The 19,325-nt window shown below is 32.8% G+C and overlaps 1 protein-coding gene across 2 annotated transcripts in view; it reads left to right on the forward strand.

Moving 5' to 3' along the window:
- The window catches only part of LOC11418839 (MADS-box transcription factor 23), a 20,046-nt gene continuing 721 nt past the window's right edge, over window positions 1–19,325 (forward strand). For both annotated transcript variants that reach the window (XM_024776626.2, XM_024776627.2), the window contains exons 1-7: window positions 1–152; window positions 366–570; window positions 10,869–10,947; window positions 18,656–18,717; window positions 18,925–19,024; window positions 19,117–19,158; window positions 19,240–19,323. In XM_024776626.2, coding sequence (XP_024632394.1) covers window positions 389–570; window positions 10,869–10,947; window positions 18,656–18,717; window positions 18,925–19,024; window positions 19,117–19,158; window positions 19,240–19,323 — 549 coding nt within the window. In that variant the 5' untranslated portion in view covers window positions 1–152; window positions 366–388. The remainder of the gene's footprint in view (window positions 153–365; window positions 571–10,868; window positions 10,948–18,655; window positions 18,718–18,924; window positions 19,025–19,116; window positions 19,159–19,239; window positions 19,324–19,325) is intronic.

Here is a 19,325-nt window from a genome sequence, read left to right on the forward strand (position 1 = left end):
CTCTTCGGTCTTTCCATATAAAGAATAAAATTGCATCACATACCTCTTCTACGAATCTATATACGAACATCTAAAAAAGTTTTTGTCAAGCTTCTCCATCTTCTACTTCTGTGCTTCCTTTTCTCCTTACTACTCACACCTATAATTTTCAAGTAAGTCACTATTAATTGGATTTTTATTTTCCACAATTTTTTCCTCTTTTTTGTTTGTTTATTTTTGAAAAGATTTAATTTTATCAACCCACCATATTAGTCAATTTTTGTTCCCTTTGTTCTCAACGATCTTAATTATAAGATTATATGCTGGCTGATCTAGTAGGTGTGAAAGAAACCCTAATATTTATTTTGAGATTTTTTTTTTGAAAGGCATATTTGGAGAAAATAATAAGATGGGAAGAGGAAAGATTGCAATTAGAAGGATTGACAATTCAACAAGCAGGCAAGTGACTTTCTCAAAAAGAAGAAATGGATTGTTGAAGAAAGCAAAAGAATTATCCATTCTTTGTGATGCTGAAGTTGGATTGATTGTCTTTTCCAGCACTGGAAAGCTTTATGATTATTCAAGCACTAGGTACCATACCAATTCTAATTCTAATTATTATTCTAAATCTCTCCTTCTCTTTTTGTTTTAATTAATTTATGTCCATTTTTTTATTTGTAAACTTAGTGATCTGAATGAAATCTCAACTTTTATTTGTCTTTGAAATTACCGCTTTTTTATTTACCAGAAGAAAAAGATAAATCTCTTAAATAAAAAGCTGAAAATAAAATTAAATAAATATACTATATATGTTGCAAGATATGAGTATGTTTGTGGCATTATTAAGAGTTTTTGTATGACATTAATTTCTTATGATTTCCCCCCTTATTTGATGGATTGAATCATTGATGATCATATAACAAAATATATGGTATTTGTTTATCTTCATGATTACATTTCATAAGGAAATATGTGATCTAGAACTATAGTATAATATATGATTAATAACTTCTAAAATGTGGATGAGAAAAACTTCTCTTGTTCTTCTTCGGTCTATATGCATATCCACATACCTATAAGCTTATAATTTCACATTTTCACTCTACCATTTTTGAACATAGGACAATATATTATGTAGTAGTTTAAAGTGGCACAAAATCTCATATTGTACGATGTCTAGATTAAGATATTGAAGTACAGTATAGTTTTGGAATCATTTTTTTGCATTGAACACGGTCACGAGAATGTAGTTACTTACCTTTTGTTTTGAAGTTTTCGAAACATTAGTTAATAATATTATTAACTAAACCTGTAAAATGTTGTAGTAAAATCAAACTATAATATAAAAGAGTGTAAGAAATGTTTTCTTTTGGATAATTGAGCTGCATTATATTGCAGTCCACGCATGCATTGTCTCCAATATGCAAAGTACAAAAGCTACAAATTAAAGATGCACAAACAGAATATTGTAAAAAATTTGTAGTAATCAATTAATAGTTTCATTTGCCCACTATATATAAGAGCATAGTTTTTGTTATATTTTCTCATTTCAACCACTGTTGTTTATTGAGTATAGGATAGGGATTGTTCAAAATTTTAATGGACGTAAATCATGAAACAATTTGATATTTTACATGGGAGATATAAGACTGTCTATTTAGGTTGTAATAGATTAGTTTATTACATTAGAAGTGAAGTGATGAGAAATTTCAAAATACTCACACCCAAAACTATAGAAGGAAACAATTTGATATTTGTCAACACAATCTCTTTCAATAGGAATGATTAGAAAGGGGTGACATTGATTTGAGACTAGGTTTGGAAGATGAGGAACGATAACATTTTTCTTTCTTCTAATAGGAGTCTAGATTGATCTGCATAGTATAAGAAACAAATTGATAATAATTTAAATTTTGAATATTGTCATCAATCCTGTAAATCCAAATTGATCTTATATTCTTATATCATCAATTAAGTTTCCTATGAACAATGCTCTTTTTCTGATCTAAACCCTAATAGTACTTATGTGTGTATATTATTATCCAGCTAGATAGATATTGGTCTATCTTTGGTCTAGTCACTTAAAGAAACTAATCTAAGATGTAAACAGTATCTTACTTGTATGGAGATAATTTTTTAAAAGAAAACATTATGGCATATTTATATTTTATATAGAGAGGGTTAACGAACAATTTTTTTGTTAACAACTCTCAAACTAACTGAGTTTTATAAGCATATAGTACATGAATAATCTCATGTGATATATGCATTAAACCAGTAAACTAACTCCTCTTCTTATGAGATGACTTGTCCCTTAACTTGAATAGAAATTTTTCTTAGATTTTTATCCCCACTTCTATGTCTATTAGAAATGAAATATCCTGTCATGATCAATGATCTTGGTGATAAGAAACAATTGGCAGAAGATACTAATTAGTGGGATGGAATGAAAGTAAGAAGGTTTATCAGAGCTTGTTAGAAAGCAATGGACGTTTATAAAGGTCCAGGCGTGAGGTACTTTTGTATTGAAGGACAAATTGAGAAAGATTCTAAAACAAAAACAAAGAGAGTGCATGGAATTCGAACCACTTTTGTATTGAATGTCCAGGCATGAGTTACACGAAATTAACCTTCAACAATAAACCCTAATTTATGTCATTTTCCTGTATCTCTTCTCGTGGACACAAGAGATTAAATGATTTCTTCCCAAGGTGTTTAAAAGTGTTTCTAAACCCTAGAATTTTCCCCCAAACTCTCAATTTTAACCCTAAAAGTTCCCACTTATGTTGCCATAGAACTCACACTTTTCCACATTAAACAATTGATGCATAAACTGCCTATTTATAGGCCTGGTTGCACGCAAATGAGAGGTGTGCCTTGCTCATAGGACAACCGCTATCACTACTAAAAGTTGCCTTCCATGCTCCTAGAGCCTCAAATCATGTGCCCAACGCAAACCTCATCGACATAAGGGCACCTAGCGCATCGACATAAGGGCACCTAGCGCAAAGTCTCATGCGCCCCGCATAAGCCACAACCCCGAGATTCGTGAAATCACCCATAATGTGTTGCTCGGTCCCCTTTCACATGCATAATGCCTTGGACAATAGCGCGTGCATATCCAAAATTTGTCCTAGAAGACTAAAAGTTTGTTATAACAATATTTTTTGTGAACGGCTAAAAGAAGAGATCTATAAAAAAAAACATGAGTATAAGGGTACTCAAACCCATTATGAAAAGTACAAAACAAATGAGGAGGAGACTAGAAAACCGCATCGAGGGGAAAATCTTCAAAGAGGGCCACACATGTAAAGAAAAACCTAAGATACTACAAAATCGTTAACTAAGCAAACAAGAAGAAGGGTTCAATACTCGCTCATGCAAGATGTAGCTAGGAAGACCCCAACGACTTTGTCAAATGTCATTTTCAAGAGGAGAATTGAATCTTATCTACCAATAATCCCAACACAAGAAACATTCTCTAAAAAATAGCATCATTTCACGTCTTCTTAATTGCCCAGCCAACCAAAGGAGTAAAACCCTCAAATAGCCCAAACAGATACGAGGGGACAATCATACTCCACCTAAACTAAACCATATGAAGATATTTTGCCAAACACGGGGGAGAAATCAATGGTGAAAAATAAATTTCATGCCAAATCCTAGATGGATCCTTACAACCAATAGGTAACTGTCTCCACATCACGAATAACCCGACAAAGGGAATAGCTTAAGTCGAATATGTGCCTTCTCTAACAGAATTTTCCACGAAAAAGAAACAACCTTAGTCGGAGCTGAACTCATCCACACCTTTGAAAGATTTTGGAGTTGTTGCCTCGACAAACCTCTCATCTTAGGCTCCTCTGCAAAAAGTTTGAGATAAGCCAAACTGGCTAAGTAAATGTCACTAGTGTCATTGATCCATACCCTTAAGTCATCCACTAGAGATAACACTACTTCTTGTAAACAACTAAGTAGATGAGTTATCCTCGAGATTAATTCCCACTCCTAAGAATCACTAGCTTGTTGATGGACAGGACTACCAACTATCGATGGCTATTGACTTCTTTTTTATATAAATAAGCGAATAAATTAGATGAACAATATTTTTGTTTGTTTGTTTGGAAAATTTAGGAGACATATGTTGGTGTCTTGGACAACATACTTATTACTTAGTTTTATAAAACAACAAAATATTATAAAAAAGGAACACAGCGCAATTTTTTTCCAACAAACATAAAACAAAACAAGTTAAAACACCACCCTCTAAATCATCTTCCCCACACATAACCATAAACCATCCCTAACCATCTTCAATTGTCTCATGTTTGCATAAATGATGATTAGCCGCAAGAAAGGACCTTGCTTTAATTGTGATGTGAAGTATTCTTCAGGGCTTAAATGTGCTTCAAAATTTTGCATATTGATTGTGAACAAAGAGGAGGTAACTCTGGGTTTCCACATTATGAAGCCGAAAAGTGTGACAATAAACCAAAATTGGTATATAATCAAACCAACCACAAAGCCAAAATCAGTTTCCATGCCTTATTGGGTAACTTGACCCTATAAACACAGTGCTAGGCCACACACAATATCGTTATCCTCATTAACAGGGTCAAAGCACATAAATTTATGAAAATTGATTTTCTGACAATGAAAACTTCATATTGACACAAGTAAAATATTGAAATGCTCCCAGCGGCAGTTAACAACCGTTGGGTAAAGCGCTGGCAGCAGTTAACAACCGCTGGCACCAACGGCAGTTAACTGCCGTTCATACCAGTAAACTAGACCAGTGCAGACATCACTGGTTATCTAGGAGAATTTTTTCTGTTTTTGCATCCAATTGCAAATTAAAGTAAACAGCCAGGATATGTCAGGAAATTAAAACGTACGTACAAAATAATATTTAACAGATAAAATTAAAACACAAGAAATAATATAAAGGTATGTTGAAAAATGTCATAGAAATATCAAAATGTACGGAACATGTCACAATAATACATCATCATCATCATAGTCAAAAAATACATAAAAAAAACCTAATAATAATCAGTCATGCTGCCTACTCTGCCTCTGCCCCCTGCGCCGCCTGAAAATCTGATAAGTAAGGGCAACGCGACTAGTACTAGCTATCCGCATCACCTCCTGGACAATCTCCTCTTTAGTCATCTCGGCTTGTCTGGCCACAATACCATCAACTATATGCACCCCATCTCGGATGATCGTCAGTGTGTCAGGCATCTCCCTGGCATGCTCCTCATCGATGATCTGCTCCACGTTTGCCAGCCTGGGAGGAGATCCTTTATCAGGAGGGAGAATACGAGGGTGAGAGACTTTGGCATACCAAGCCATGTAGCCAGAAGCATGATGTCATGGTCTCTCACACGCATCTCCCCAAGCAGTGAAGAACCACACCTTAGCGTTTTACAGCACGGTGGTGAGATCATGCGTAGGCACCTGAGCGACAGATGACAGATGTCTGGGAACATCCTGTATATAGAAAAGCTGTCTCTTTACCCGCTCAGGTAAATGACGGTACACCCTCTCCTTCCCGCACATCAGCCATCCCGAGTAAGTGACAATAAACTGGAATGGGTGCACGTCTCTGTGATCACCATAAGTAGAAAACCTGATGTCATCCACCTCCAAGGAATCCAGGCGTAAGCGGTAATGGTGCACATCTTTATGTCCTTTGCTTGTAAGCCATCTCCTAGCACATGGTCTCTCCAGCGTCCACTCCCTGTTTTTCTTCCTTGGGTACGGACCTGGCAAATGCTCCAAAATCCATCCCTGCAACAAATAAATAAAATACATTATAAAAGCTCCACAAAAAAATTTAAATTAAATCCTAAATAAATGCAGTCTAACTTAGGAAAAAATAATCTAACATGATAATAAAATTTATAAAATAAATTCATAAAGAAATGAAGATAAATATTAACTTATTACCATAAAAATAGTCATACTCCCAGCCATCGTTCTGTTATTCAAAATAGCAGAGTCATCCAGATAGTCGTACAGGTACGCTAAGGCCATCCCTCCCCATCAAACACCTTAAGTGCATTTCAAAATACTAGCACAATTAGTGTTAATTCAACATCAAATTCAAATACATTGTACCTAAACCTACTTTAAACAACAATGTCAGCAAAAACCAAACATTATAACATAACATAATTTGCAATTTTTAAATCTAACCTAAACACTAACATTTTGCTAAAATTATGAAAATAACACCCTGAACAACCTACATTGCATGTAAATAGGAAGAAATATACTTACTTGTGATTTCCTTGAAGCAAATTGGATGATTTTCGTGCAAATGAAGGTTTGGATGATTTTAGATTAAATGGATGTTTTTGCATGTGTTTCTGTAAACCAGAAACTGCAGTTTCTGCGTTCTTAAGATACACATATCAACGACAGTTAACAACCGTTGGGTCCAGCGGCAGTTAACTGCCGGCGCATCTTTCAACGGTAGTTAACTACCGTTGGAGACTTTTTAGTAAATTACTTGTGTCAATAGGAAGTATTCCATGTCAAAAAAACAATTTTCTAAATTTATATGTGAGAAATTGGTAAAGTCCTTGGGGCTAAAGGCCCAACCCACCTAATCATTGCAGGTCATGGTGGGCAATGACAATAAGATTGAATGTCATCAAATTTGTACAAACATATTGGTCAATGTACAATCTCATATGTTTGCAATGGACTTGCACGTTCTTACGCGTAGTGAAGCTCATATCATACTTGAAGTACAATGGTTGAAGGCACTTGGTCCCATTTTGATGGACAACAAAGATCTCACAATAAAATCATTTATAGATGGAGAGATGATTGAATTGGATGGTGACCATGACAATGAGATCCATTTAATTATGACTCAATAAGTGCAACACCTCATTCACACCGATGTCATAAGTATATTATTTAATATTCACGTCATTTCATTAGAGTTTCTTTTAACCCAGACAATGGATTCAAACCTAGAACACCTTTTACACAAATTCTCCGGCCTCTTCCAAAACAACTGACAACAATACCATCTGTCGAAGATATAAAACACTCCATTCGATTTTACATCACGCCTAACCCATAAGTGTTCGTCCTTATTATTATCCGTATTTCTAGAAACAAGAAATTGAGAGACAAATGAATGCAATGTCAGACATAGGATAATTTGGCCTAACACCAGGTTGTTTACATCACGGTTGATTCTTATAAAAAAAGAAGGATGGGTCATGGAGGTTCTATTTAGATTACATACCACTAAATCCATCCCCTTTAAGAATATATTTCGTATCCCAACGGTGGAAGAGTTGTTTGATGTCTTTGGTGGCGCTACATTGTTCTAGAAACTCGATTTGATTCAACGGTATCATCAGATCATGATGTATGAACGGTATTAACAAGTCTTTTTCTCGCACCCACCAAGGTCACTATGAATGTTAGGTTAGTATCTTTTGGCTTTGCAACACACCTTCTTCATTTCAAGTAACTATGAACACCATGTTCAAACCTTTTCTAAGGAATTTCATTATTTTATTCTTTGATGATATCTTGTTATATAGTACCTTAATAATCAGTTCTTCATAGTTGAAGTAGAATATGTCTCAGCATCCCATCATCGAATAACTGTTTTTTTTAAGGAAATCAACATAAATAACATAGACACTCCGTCAAAATAAGAATAATATTGACACCAAAGTTCTACAAGGAAAGTGTCTTCAACCCTATATCTCCAATACATGCACATTTGACTTTGATGTACCCAAGTGGGATTGTGACATCTTTTGACAAGTTGTGACCTATATACCTAGCTCTAGTTCAATTTTAATTAGTTACTAACGATCTTTGTAGAATATCACCTGAGAAACGTTAAGTTTATCAATATTTAGAGATAATACATATCAATTATTACTTTGTAATTTATAATTTCACATTTACATTGTTAATTAACTAGTATAAATACATACACGAGGTATGCTAGCAACACTCACTTTTCAATACTTTCTCTATCAATCACTCTTTCATAGGATGAAATCAATGTATGTATCACCACTTTGTATGCATTCTATTTCTAGAGTGTAAGTTCACTATGATTTAAATCAATAAGAGAGTGAGTACCAGAGAAAATGTTCAAAAAAGAGTGTTGCTAGTACTTCTCATTCATACACAAATATGTCAATTTATCTGGGGTTTTGGGTTTTTTTTTTGTCAAGTATCCGAATGTTTTATTTGTATTATATTAATTTTAATTTTTTTATTTCAACTTTATAATATCTATATTGTCTAAATTTATCTAAGTTCAGTTCAAACATTCATGTTTTATTTTATATATTCAAATTTGAATTTAGGAAACATCACGCTGCTTCGAAAATTTTGTTTAAAAAAATTATAACAAAAATTATAGTTAGTTTTTTATTGAAAAAAGATCATACTGCCTTGGAAAATTTGTTTAAAAAAATTGACAAAATTTGCGGTTACTTTTGTTTAAACTATAGTGTAGATTTAAATATAAAAAATAATTGAGTTGTTAAGGGTAAATTCGTTTAAAAAGCAGGTTTAAGTGCATTTTTCGCCTCCTAAATTTCAAAATGTTGCGATTTTGATCCCTATTAAAAAAATGAAAATTTTGACCCTCTAAGTTTATAGAAATATGCTCTTTTGATCCTCTATCTTTAGGGAAATAAGTTCTTTTGACCCTTTATCTTTACAAAAAGTTGCAATTTTGACACCCTGTTTTGGGACATGTGGCGTCTTCTCAGCATCTTTGCAACGTTTCGTAAAATTAAGGGTAAAATTTTCATTATTTTTAATAGAATCGCAACATTTTAAAACTTAAGGAACGAAAAGTGCACTTTAACCTAAAAAGAAAGTCCGACCAAATTTTTTTTTTTGTCAAGAAGTCCAACCAAATTTAATTATTAATGGTAGTTAACTTTGGAGTTGCAATTATAATATGATGATATAAATAATGAAAAATATTAAATAACTAGTGTTCAGACATTTATACATGCATGCCCGTGCCTGTATGTTCGCTTTTTTTATTACATTAACGCATGCAAATTATAAAAAACGTCTTTTTTATGAAATATAGATTTGATTAAAATTGTAGATATAGATATATGTGACTTTCAAATTGTAATAAATCATGCTTGTCTTTTTCAATGACATCAACGACATATTAAATGTAACATAAATTCTTTTTTTCTTTTCAATGTTGACAACAATATAGCATTATGATAGGTAAATTTGTTTTAGATGTATATTTGGAAGAATAAAAAAGTAAGCTAAAATTCACATATCTCCTTTATATATTGTTATAGATAACAAAGAGGAGAAGAATTTATTGAAAATTTTAAAAAATTTATATGAACCAAAATAAATTCTTACAAATGTATCTAATCAAATCATAACAAATAAATATTTGCAGAGATATTTTAACAACTAACCTAAAAAAATGATATCATGAATTTATTTGATTGGTTGTATGCGTAAATTAAATCAGCGTATACAAATTAAATTCATAAGAAAAATCTTTATAAAAAAAGGTACATGTTGTGCCTGACTCGTCTTGGATTACCTTGTGAGTAAGAAGATTATCCCTAGTAAGAAGATTGATGACGTGGCAAGCTGCAAACCGTAACTACTCAAAAAAATCGTATATCACTCCTAAAGAGCCAACCCACAAGAAACGAACAAATGATGAGAAAACTCCTTTGAGAAACCACCTAAGGTACATGTTGTACCTGACTCGTCTTGAATTACCTTGTGAGTAAGAAGATTATCTCTAGTCGAAATCCTATACGTAACCAAGAGAAGGCAAAAACCTTAAGTAGGACATGACTTTTCCAAATCTGAGCTAGAGTATGGATATCCTCACCTAAGAGAAGTTGGACTCGATGAGTGTTTTCCGCAATAGAAACATAGGTTAACCCTATAGAGTACAAACCACTTAGATCATCCTCAATTAATTGAAGCTTCCAAACAAGGAGCTACTTCCTCAAAGTTAGATCCCAACCCCATATATGATATATCCTCAGGCCAATGGCCCACACTGGCAACCAACACAGTTTGTTGATCATAGACCAAAAATAACCTATCACAACGAATATCTCATCACCTACCCAACTGTCAAAATTGACCTTAAAAATAAGGCATAGTCAGTCTCTAAGACTTGTTTAGCGAAATCATTAATATGAGTAACACCTTCGACAAAAACACATTGATTCGGTGAGATAAGATTGCACGTAAACTTAGCAAACCAAGCCACTATAACACCTTCACCGCCAACATTATATATATAGATAGCCTAATATGTATGTAGTAAGACCTAAAGTCACCTGGGTAAAATGGTGAATCAATTTTAGAGATAAAATCATTGAAGTAGGAAGAAAAGCTACGAAGCATTCTAGCATTATAATAAATATATCTGAACAAATATAACTAAAACCTTACCATTAAAAGCGATCAAAATTTGTTAATGAAATAACATTACAAAAAGCAACCACCTCGTTCACGGAGGAACTCTTTGAAGTAGAGAGAAAAAGAAAGGTAATATCATCTAATCTAAACTAAACCAGTCAAAAATAGTATGTGTTCTATAATTTCACGGAGGATTACTTAAGGACCAAAGAACAATGTTCAAACACATCCCTCGTAACAACTCATTGGACTGCAACCCCATACATACTGATTGTGCCAACCTTCGGACAACAACAAAATATTGTCTAAACTAATGTAAATTTTCAATGAATGGAACTGAAATAAATTAACTTGGAGGAAATATGCAAACAGAAAAAGGAACATCGATAGTTTTTTTTTTGAGGGGTAATCATCAAATAGTTGCTAATCATTTTTTACTGATATCTACATTATGGCAGTATGAAATCTGTTATTGAGCGCTACAACAAACAGAAAGAGGAACAACATCAGCTAATGAATCCAGATTCAGAAGTGAAGGTAACTATTTCTATACTATTCACCTAGTTAGTTGTGAAACATCAAGTTAATTACTAAAAACATTCATAATACCATTAGTTAATTTGCATCTATATTCTTGCTCAATTTCTTTAAAAAGATATCCAAACCATCACCATGTTATAATTATTGGAGTGTAGAAACTAGGTCATTATAACATTAACACATTTATGGGGTGGTTGGAAAAAAAAAACATAAACACATGTAAAACATTGCTTGTAGTATCTTATTTCAATCCATCAATTTATCTATATCCTTTTGTTGTTGTGTTTTACTTACAAGAACTTTTATTTTGGTGTTATGTTAGTCTGCATGTTGTCCATCTTAAGAATTCACATTATTCTCTGCTGCATAGGGTAATGTTAACTTGTGCTCTGGAGGTAATCTAAAAATGGAATTAAATCATAAATCATGTCTTGAAAATATAAGTTTTTAAATTTTTAAAATATTGAATGCACAATTTCCAACAAAATATTTCTATCTTTAGTTTCATGGTACTTATACAAGGAATTAGCACTTCTAACATTAACTTGTTACTTGCTTCACAAGCAAACAAAGTAGTTAAATAACTTTCCAATTAACAAGCTAACTAACTTAACTAACTTATGAAATATAACTACTCACCCTAGTGTGTCCAAGATAAATCTCGTAAACCACATCCCATTCTACTAACATACCTATTTCTTCAACTCGTACTTCCACTGGAAATAGACACCCTTCCTAATTACTTAAAGACTATTATTGCAACATATGTCAAATTCTTGATTTTGCTGTCCATCCAATTTGAGTTATACATATTCTCTTCAACACTTTATGTCATATGTATATATTTCAATTGGTTCGTAAGGTCACATCTTATCCCTTTCCTCTTCTATTGAAGGCACATGAAAGAGAGGATTTCTCTAAGAACTCTAAAAGTAAGGAAACCCCTTCTCATGATTAAAATCATTACACCATCAAATTAGAGGGAAGAGAATAAAATTGAAAAGACGTGATATTCTTTTAATTACTATCTTTTATACTAATAATTGCGAGGTTCTATATTTGAGATAGTACATGTTTGGATTCACTTTTGGGAGCGTCAAAAATGATTATGAAGACTTAAAATTAATTTTAGTATGTTTTAGAGTTCTCGATTAAAATTTTGATCATTTTGATTGTTGAATTTGATTCTAATTAAAAGCTATAATTTGCAATAGCTATAGTAATGATAACAAAACCTTCATGTGTCAAAAAAGTAACATTACTAGCATTACATCCCTTTCAAAAACATGGCTGCTCCACAGGAAGATCCAATTGTCTGTTTGATTGATAATTTCTCTTATCACTTCATGTACATTAAAGCATTATGTATAAAAGATTCCCTTATCATGGATACTCTCAAATATTTCCTTCTTTTTATTTTATCAGGAATGACTATTAAAAAATTATCAAAGATGCCAAAAATATCATATCCATGACATAATTCACATTCCTCCACATGTTAGGAAAAAATTGTTTGTTAGCTTGGAATAGTAATTTACTAGCAGGGATTATTTAGATAAGATAAAATTAATAAGGGAATTCCAGAGTAAGCAGGTAATTTTGAATGGTTAGCATTGAGAAATGATCATTTTCTCAATTGTAGATAGGGAAACACTTATGACATATTTGGATCAACTTATTTGAGTTTTTTTACAAGTATAAACAATTGTGAGAGATTGTTTGGAAAAGCTTATAGAAACAGCTTTTGAAATGTCTATAAGCTATTTATAACTTATTCATAAGTTCTTCGGAATAATTTACGAAAACAACTTAAAGCTTGCATGAAAACGGTTTGATTTTAATATTATTGTCATAAAACTAGTTTGTATACAAACACTTATATCATAAGCAATTGTGCTACAAACGTTTAATTAAGTTGTTTATCCAAACATTCCTTTATTCATTCACATAGCAAAACTGTTTTTCCTTTGTCTGTTTTATGGTTGAAACATGATATTCTATTTCTGGGTAAATTGGAATTTCTGATTTTGGAAGTATTAGGCGAAGCCCAAGACTATGGAACACAGTCAAGGAGCACACACAACTGCTTATATATATTTTTCCAACAACGACACAAATTAGAATGGGAAACAAAATGGACAATTAGTCAGTTATAGTTTTTCCTTGTTGCTCAGATTCTGTATACAGACTATTGAGTATGAAAAGTCTTAATTGCTGCTCATTCTTTTGATGCAACCATAATGCCTAAAGAAGTGTTGCTTATCTTAAGGTCTTTTGGGGGGTGGTATTATTAAGAAAGAAGGGACTAGTTAGTTTTGGCAGAGGTTGTTAGTTAGTTAAAGGGGACTAATTAGATAAGGGTCTTATTAACCAGTGCCCCCGAGACATTTGTTAAGAAAGTAAAAGTAGAAATAGAACACATGATTTACATTGAAACCAGCAATATTTCAACTTTTAAAAAAGAGAATACAATTTATGAAAAAACATTTCCTTTTCTAATTCTTTAACTAGTGTCCTCGAGGCACCAGTTAACATTTCTCATTAGATAAGGGTAATAATGATTGATGATTCATTTTATTATTTGAGAAAAAAATCAACTCAATTTAGTCTAAAGAAAAAAGAAAACAACTTTTAGGTTCAGAGAAAGAAAAAAAAAACTCAAAACAACTTAGTCAAAATATCTCAAGAACTAAGTTGTCCCAAAAAAAATCTTATGACTAAAAGTTTGGTTTTAGTTTATTCAGGGATCAAAGTGAATCTCGCATTTTTATCATGAACTTAAATGAGTTTCACTTGTGTGTGTATAGGAGTGGAATAGTGATAAGATCATTTTGAATTGATAGAGAGCATAAGATGTTGTGGAATGAGTCCCCATTTTATTAGAGTCAGTTTTCCAATCTTCTTTTTTTTTTTTTTTTTTTTTGAGGTGAACCAAACTTTCATTAGCAACTGGCTGGTAAAAAACAGCTAAAACGGTTACAATTTGCATAGTTTTGCATGACAGAACCAGGAAAAAAACTATTAGGGACTGCACCTAGCCAAGTTCTATTACCCACAACTTTTGCCAAAGAGGCCAAATTGTGTGCATCAGAGTTTTGGTCTCTACTAATAAACAAAATACAAGCATTTGACAAACTAGACAACAAAACACTACAATCCTGAGCTACCATATTGATAGTTGCAAAGCTTGCCTTCCCATTGATACAATTAACAACGTTGGCAGCATCTGAATGAATGGCAACAGAGTTGATTCCTTGTTCAATAGCCACTTGGACAGCCCACCGAACCCCCAAAGCCTCAGCCAACAGCGGACCAACATCGATGTCCTCTTTCTTGCACTTGCTAAGAATCACCTCGCCATTTTGATTACGAATGGTCAACCCCCAAACAGTTGGGCCACCAGCGCAACAACCGGCATCAACAAAAACAGAAAACAGCATGGGCAAAGGCTGGATAACAGGAATGATTCTCACAGTCCTAGTGTTCCTTCTCGGATTAGCTTCGTTGAATTCATTGACGAAAGACAAAGTCTCATTTGCCAAAACAGTTGGGTTGAGGGGAACACCCTTGAAAACAGCAGCATTTCTTCCAGCCCAAAATTTCCAAAGCAAAGTACAAAACAGTTGGACACCGAAGGGGTCTTGGCAAGTTAACCAATTTAAGATCCAATCATGTAAATCAATATCATTTGGAATGTGGGAACCCAAGTGGGAAGAAAAAAGAGAAAGCTTAAGCAGGTTACACTTCAAAAAGAGATGGTGTGAGGATTCATTCTCATCATGACAGAGAGGACATTGAAGATCAAGGAGGATACCTTTTTTGTGAAGATTTGATCTAGTTGGCAGAATATTCTTGGCAAGCCTCCACATAAAGTTTTTTATTTTGTTTGGGATGGGTGCACGCCAAATTTCCTTCCACAATTTATCCCTTTGCGGGGTTGAAGGTCCCGGTTGGAGTCTTGCTTTTGCATCACATAGGAGGTGGTAAGCTGAACGGACGGAGTACTCACCATCTTTTTCCCAATTCCAGACTAGTTTATCTGCTGGCAGCCTCATGGAAAGGGGAATGTTTATGATTTTTTGAGCTACATCTTTGTCAAAACTGGAAAAAATCAAACCCTTGTCCCACTGTTTGGTGTCTTCATCAATAAGCTCTGAAACACTCGCATCATCATGAAAAGGTAGAGTTGCAGCCCCTGTTTCAATATGTTTCAAATCTGTCATCCAGACATCCTTCCAAATCCTCACCTTGCGCCCATTTCCAATCTTCCAAATTCCACCTTTATCAATCAGCCCACGAGCACTAAGGATGCTTTTCCACGCGAAACTTGGCTGGTAACCTTCAATAGCGTTAAGGAACTCTCCCTTTGGGTAGTATCTGCTCTTGAAAACCCTTTCCAATAGGGAAGACTCCCCTGACACAAGCCTCCAACAGTGTAGATTAATGCATTTTCCTCTATCTTTTCCCTCGATCATTATTAATGTTTTGTTTTTTGTTACTTTGTTTAAGCTTTTTAAAATTCTGAGTGCTCTGTTTGTTCTCGCATTGTTTAGTTTGGGTTGGAAATTAATTAAGTCCCACATATGAGAGAACAAAGAAAACTAATGTGTTTATAAATGATAAAGAGTTTACGTTCATTGACATCATTTGAAAAGGTATTCGTTAATGTAAAATGGACAAATACTTATTATGATCACGTTTTTTACTCTCATGCTCGCATCTGTTTTACTTTATCTCTCTATTATTTTAGTTTTTATGTCAATACCTACTTTTTTTTTATAAACCTAAGTTATCCCATAAGTTATCAACAAAATTGTAGTTCAAATAACACAACTCTTCTTCAAAATCATGAGCAATAGATGGATGTAACCCAGTTAAACAAATGGTCATAGGTTTGATCTCTAACTTTTATGTTCCAATAAAACTCAATTAGAAAGGACGATCACACCTTGTGTACCTCAAAGGTTTCCCAAAAAAAATTAAACACATAAACGGTAGTGAAAATTTCATACCAATATGTAATCCAAAAAGTTGGGTGTAAATCCCTTTCTGAACAACACTTAGACACACATTCAATAAAGTTGGGTGTAATTGCTTCAAAAATAACATTATTTATTTCATTATTCTTTTATCTTTTTCACTTATTTTTGTTTGCAGAAATAATTTTTTATTTAAGATTGGAACCAAGTATAGCTCTTATTTCCACTCCAAATCACCTCCTCAATTTTCTTCATCATCTTTCTTCTTTCACCCCATTCTTTTTTTGGAGAAAAATGTTTGTGGAAAAGTAACCAAGTATAGCTCTTATAGTGGTTTTAACTTTTAACTATAAGTATTAAAAGCTAACCGGTATAACACCCCTCATTCTCTCAATTGTTCTATATAATAACTTGTTTCATAGGGAAAATAAAAATATGTTATTAGAAAATGAAACCTACATTAATTAAAGAGTATTTTAGCAAAGATATCATCAAATAGAGTAAAACTATTTAGGACTTGTTCATATTTTGGGCCATTAAACTTGATTTATTTATGTTTATGTTCAAATCGATTAATAAGGGTAAGGAATAATATGGATTTAATTAAACTTCGTATAAATAAATCCGGTGTATTCCAAAAGAAAAATCAGGTCCATATGTGACATATTACTTGTTGAGATCATATTTGTATAACCAAATTTTGTTTTATAATTTTATATCTCATATTCACATTATGTTTTTACTTTATCTCTCTATTATTTTGGTTTCCATGTCAATACCTATTATTTTTTTGTAAATTCATGGTTGTCTAATAATTTATCAATCAAATGGTCGTTGAAATAACAAACATTTGCTTGATATATGGTTTGGCTTTGTTTTATCTAATCTTTTGAATGATCTTCAAACACAAAATCTAATATCTAATGTATCTAACAGAGTCCGTTTAAAAATATATATACTCCCTTCGTCCATGTATCTAAATACCTTTTACATTTTTTACATTTCTTAAGAAAAGTTGTTAGTGCAATTAACATGTCTATTTTGTGTGTTAATATTACCAAATTATCTTTTGTTTGTATCTGTATTAAATTTGACTTTTCATATTTAAAGACAAGTTAGTTGTATTAATTAGGGGTATGTTTAAGAAGGAAAAAAAAATACATCTAGTAATTTGAATAGGGGTTTACATTTAGACACAAAAATAAAGTTAAACTAGATTTTTGACCCGTGCTCCGCTCGGGTTTATTGTAAAGGGATTGACATACGAATAATAAAATGCAATATATAATTGGTAACCGTGAAAAAAATAAGTTGTAAGATCACGTCTTTCCATTTGCAAAGCTCTAAATATCAAAATATATTATTTTTGTGTTGTGTGTGAAATTTTTTACACGGTTTAGGTTTTTTTTTAGTCAAACACGTTTAGGGCTTAGTTTATATAACCAAGTTTACATAGAAATTAGGATATTCTATTTGTAAACCTAAAAAAGCAAATGAGCAGAGAAAAATTAGGTTAAATTGTTGCAGACCTAACAAACTTAATAAATAAGAATGAGTGCTTAGATATAGAATCGGAGCGAGTTCAATCTAACCTGAACCGAACGTTATACTACATGACTCTATCCGGTATCGCCACCCTTACCAGAGAGAATATATGGATTGGTTGGCAAATTGTTGATATATCATCGAAGATGAAAATTAGGCCAGTGACAATATAAACTAATTTCAACTTCATACTTAAGGATCCAACTTAAATCTCAAATTTATTTTTAAAATTGTAATAATCATCTGGATTACCAAAACAATAAATTTATAGTTTTTATTGTGTTCTAAATCTAATTCTAAAATTATGTTAACGCATTTTTGTAGTAGAGTCGAGTCAGACATTTTTTATAATGTGAGGTAATCTAGTGTCAAATATATGGAATGGAATTCAAGATCCAAATTCTTTCGTCCCCAAGAGTTTAGCTCAACTGGTAGGGACATTGCATAATTTATGCAGGAGCCGAAGTTCGAATTCCGAACACCCCGCTTCTCCACATTTATATGTGTGAGATCCAGCCAACAAAAAAAAAGATACAAAACATTCTTAGAATTCAACCAATTAGCTAAAGCTTTTGAGAGAGTTATCAGATCCATAGAATCAAATTGAATTTAGATTTTCTTTGGTGATAGGACTGGTCCATTCAGTTGAAGAGATAAATATAAGGGTTTGGGAACCGGGAATTCTCTTCACACATGATCGGTTATTATGTACAGTATTTTCATTTAAATTAAATACATTGCTTACCTAGCTCTATCAAATCTCAAATTAAACCACATGGATCATCTATGTTTCAAACTTAAAGAACTCTTGCATGCTAAAGATGTGCTAGATATATAAAACCATTCATGGACCCCCATTTGTTGGCTTGTATTTTCAGAAGTTAAGTTCTTAACAAGTGTCTCAATAGAAAGATACAAGATACAAAATGCTTATAGAATACACCAGAATAATCTGGGAAAATCACCATAATGCAATAATCTTGCAAGTAACAAAATTAAAAAAAAAAAAAAATTCTGGGAAAGATACACCATTATTTTGTTACTTGTAGTTTTTTTTTTTTGAACAAGATTAATCCTGTCCTTAATGCTGTTAGTTTCTCTACATTACAATTATTGCATTTTAGATAATTTTCCTTAGTAAACTGCTAAACATTTTTCATATGTGTATTTCTACTTGCTAGTTTTGGCAGACAGAAGCAGCAACCCTGAGACAACAACTGCAGTACTTGCAAGAAAGCCATAGGTAAAATAAATTAATGTGCATCTAGCAGTTGCATAATTGTAATTGGAGTATAGAACTTAACAGATTAAACATCACCTCTTTTGGTAAAAGAATATATTGTTATTTTTTTTTTTTTGGGTGGGGAGCATAAAAAAAGGAAATTTCTTACATCCATCTTTATCATTTCATATGGAAATGTATTTCGTATTTTTTTTTTGGTAAAAGCAGGCAATTGATGGGTGAAGGACTTTCTGGGTTGGGTATTAAAGAACTACAAAATCTGGAAAACCAACTGGAGATTAGTCTGAAGGGTGTTCGAATGAAAAAGGTATGCCAGGTCAATTCAAATCTCATACATTCAATACCACGTTTGTTTTACGGCACATTAATGACTGTTACATTTCCCCTATTTCCCTGCAGGATCATATCTTGACTAATGAGATTAAAGAGCTGCACCAAAAGGTAATGGGAGTCTCATTCTTGCGGTTTTTGACTAAGCTTTCCCCACAAATTACTGACCAATTTCCACAAATGCCACTGTAGGGAAACCTTGTCCATCAAGAAAATGTAGAACTCCATAAAAAGATGGATCTAGTCCAAAAAGAAAATGCAGAGCTACTGAAGAAGGT

The sequence above is a fragment of the Medicago truncatula genome, chromosome 2 (assembly GCF_003473485.1).
Source record: "Medicago truncatula cultivar Jemalong A17 chromosome 2, MtrunA17r5.0-ANR, whole genome shotgun sequence".
In the NCBI taxonomy this organism is placed as follows: domain Eukaryota; kingdom Viridiplantae; phylum Streptophyta; class Magnoliopsida; order Fabales; family Fabaceae; genus Medicago; species Medicago truncatula.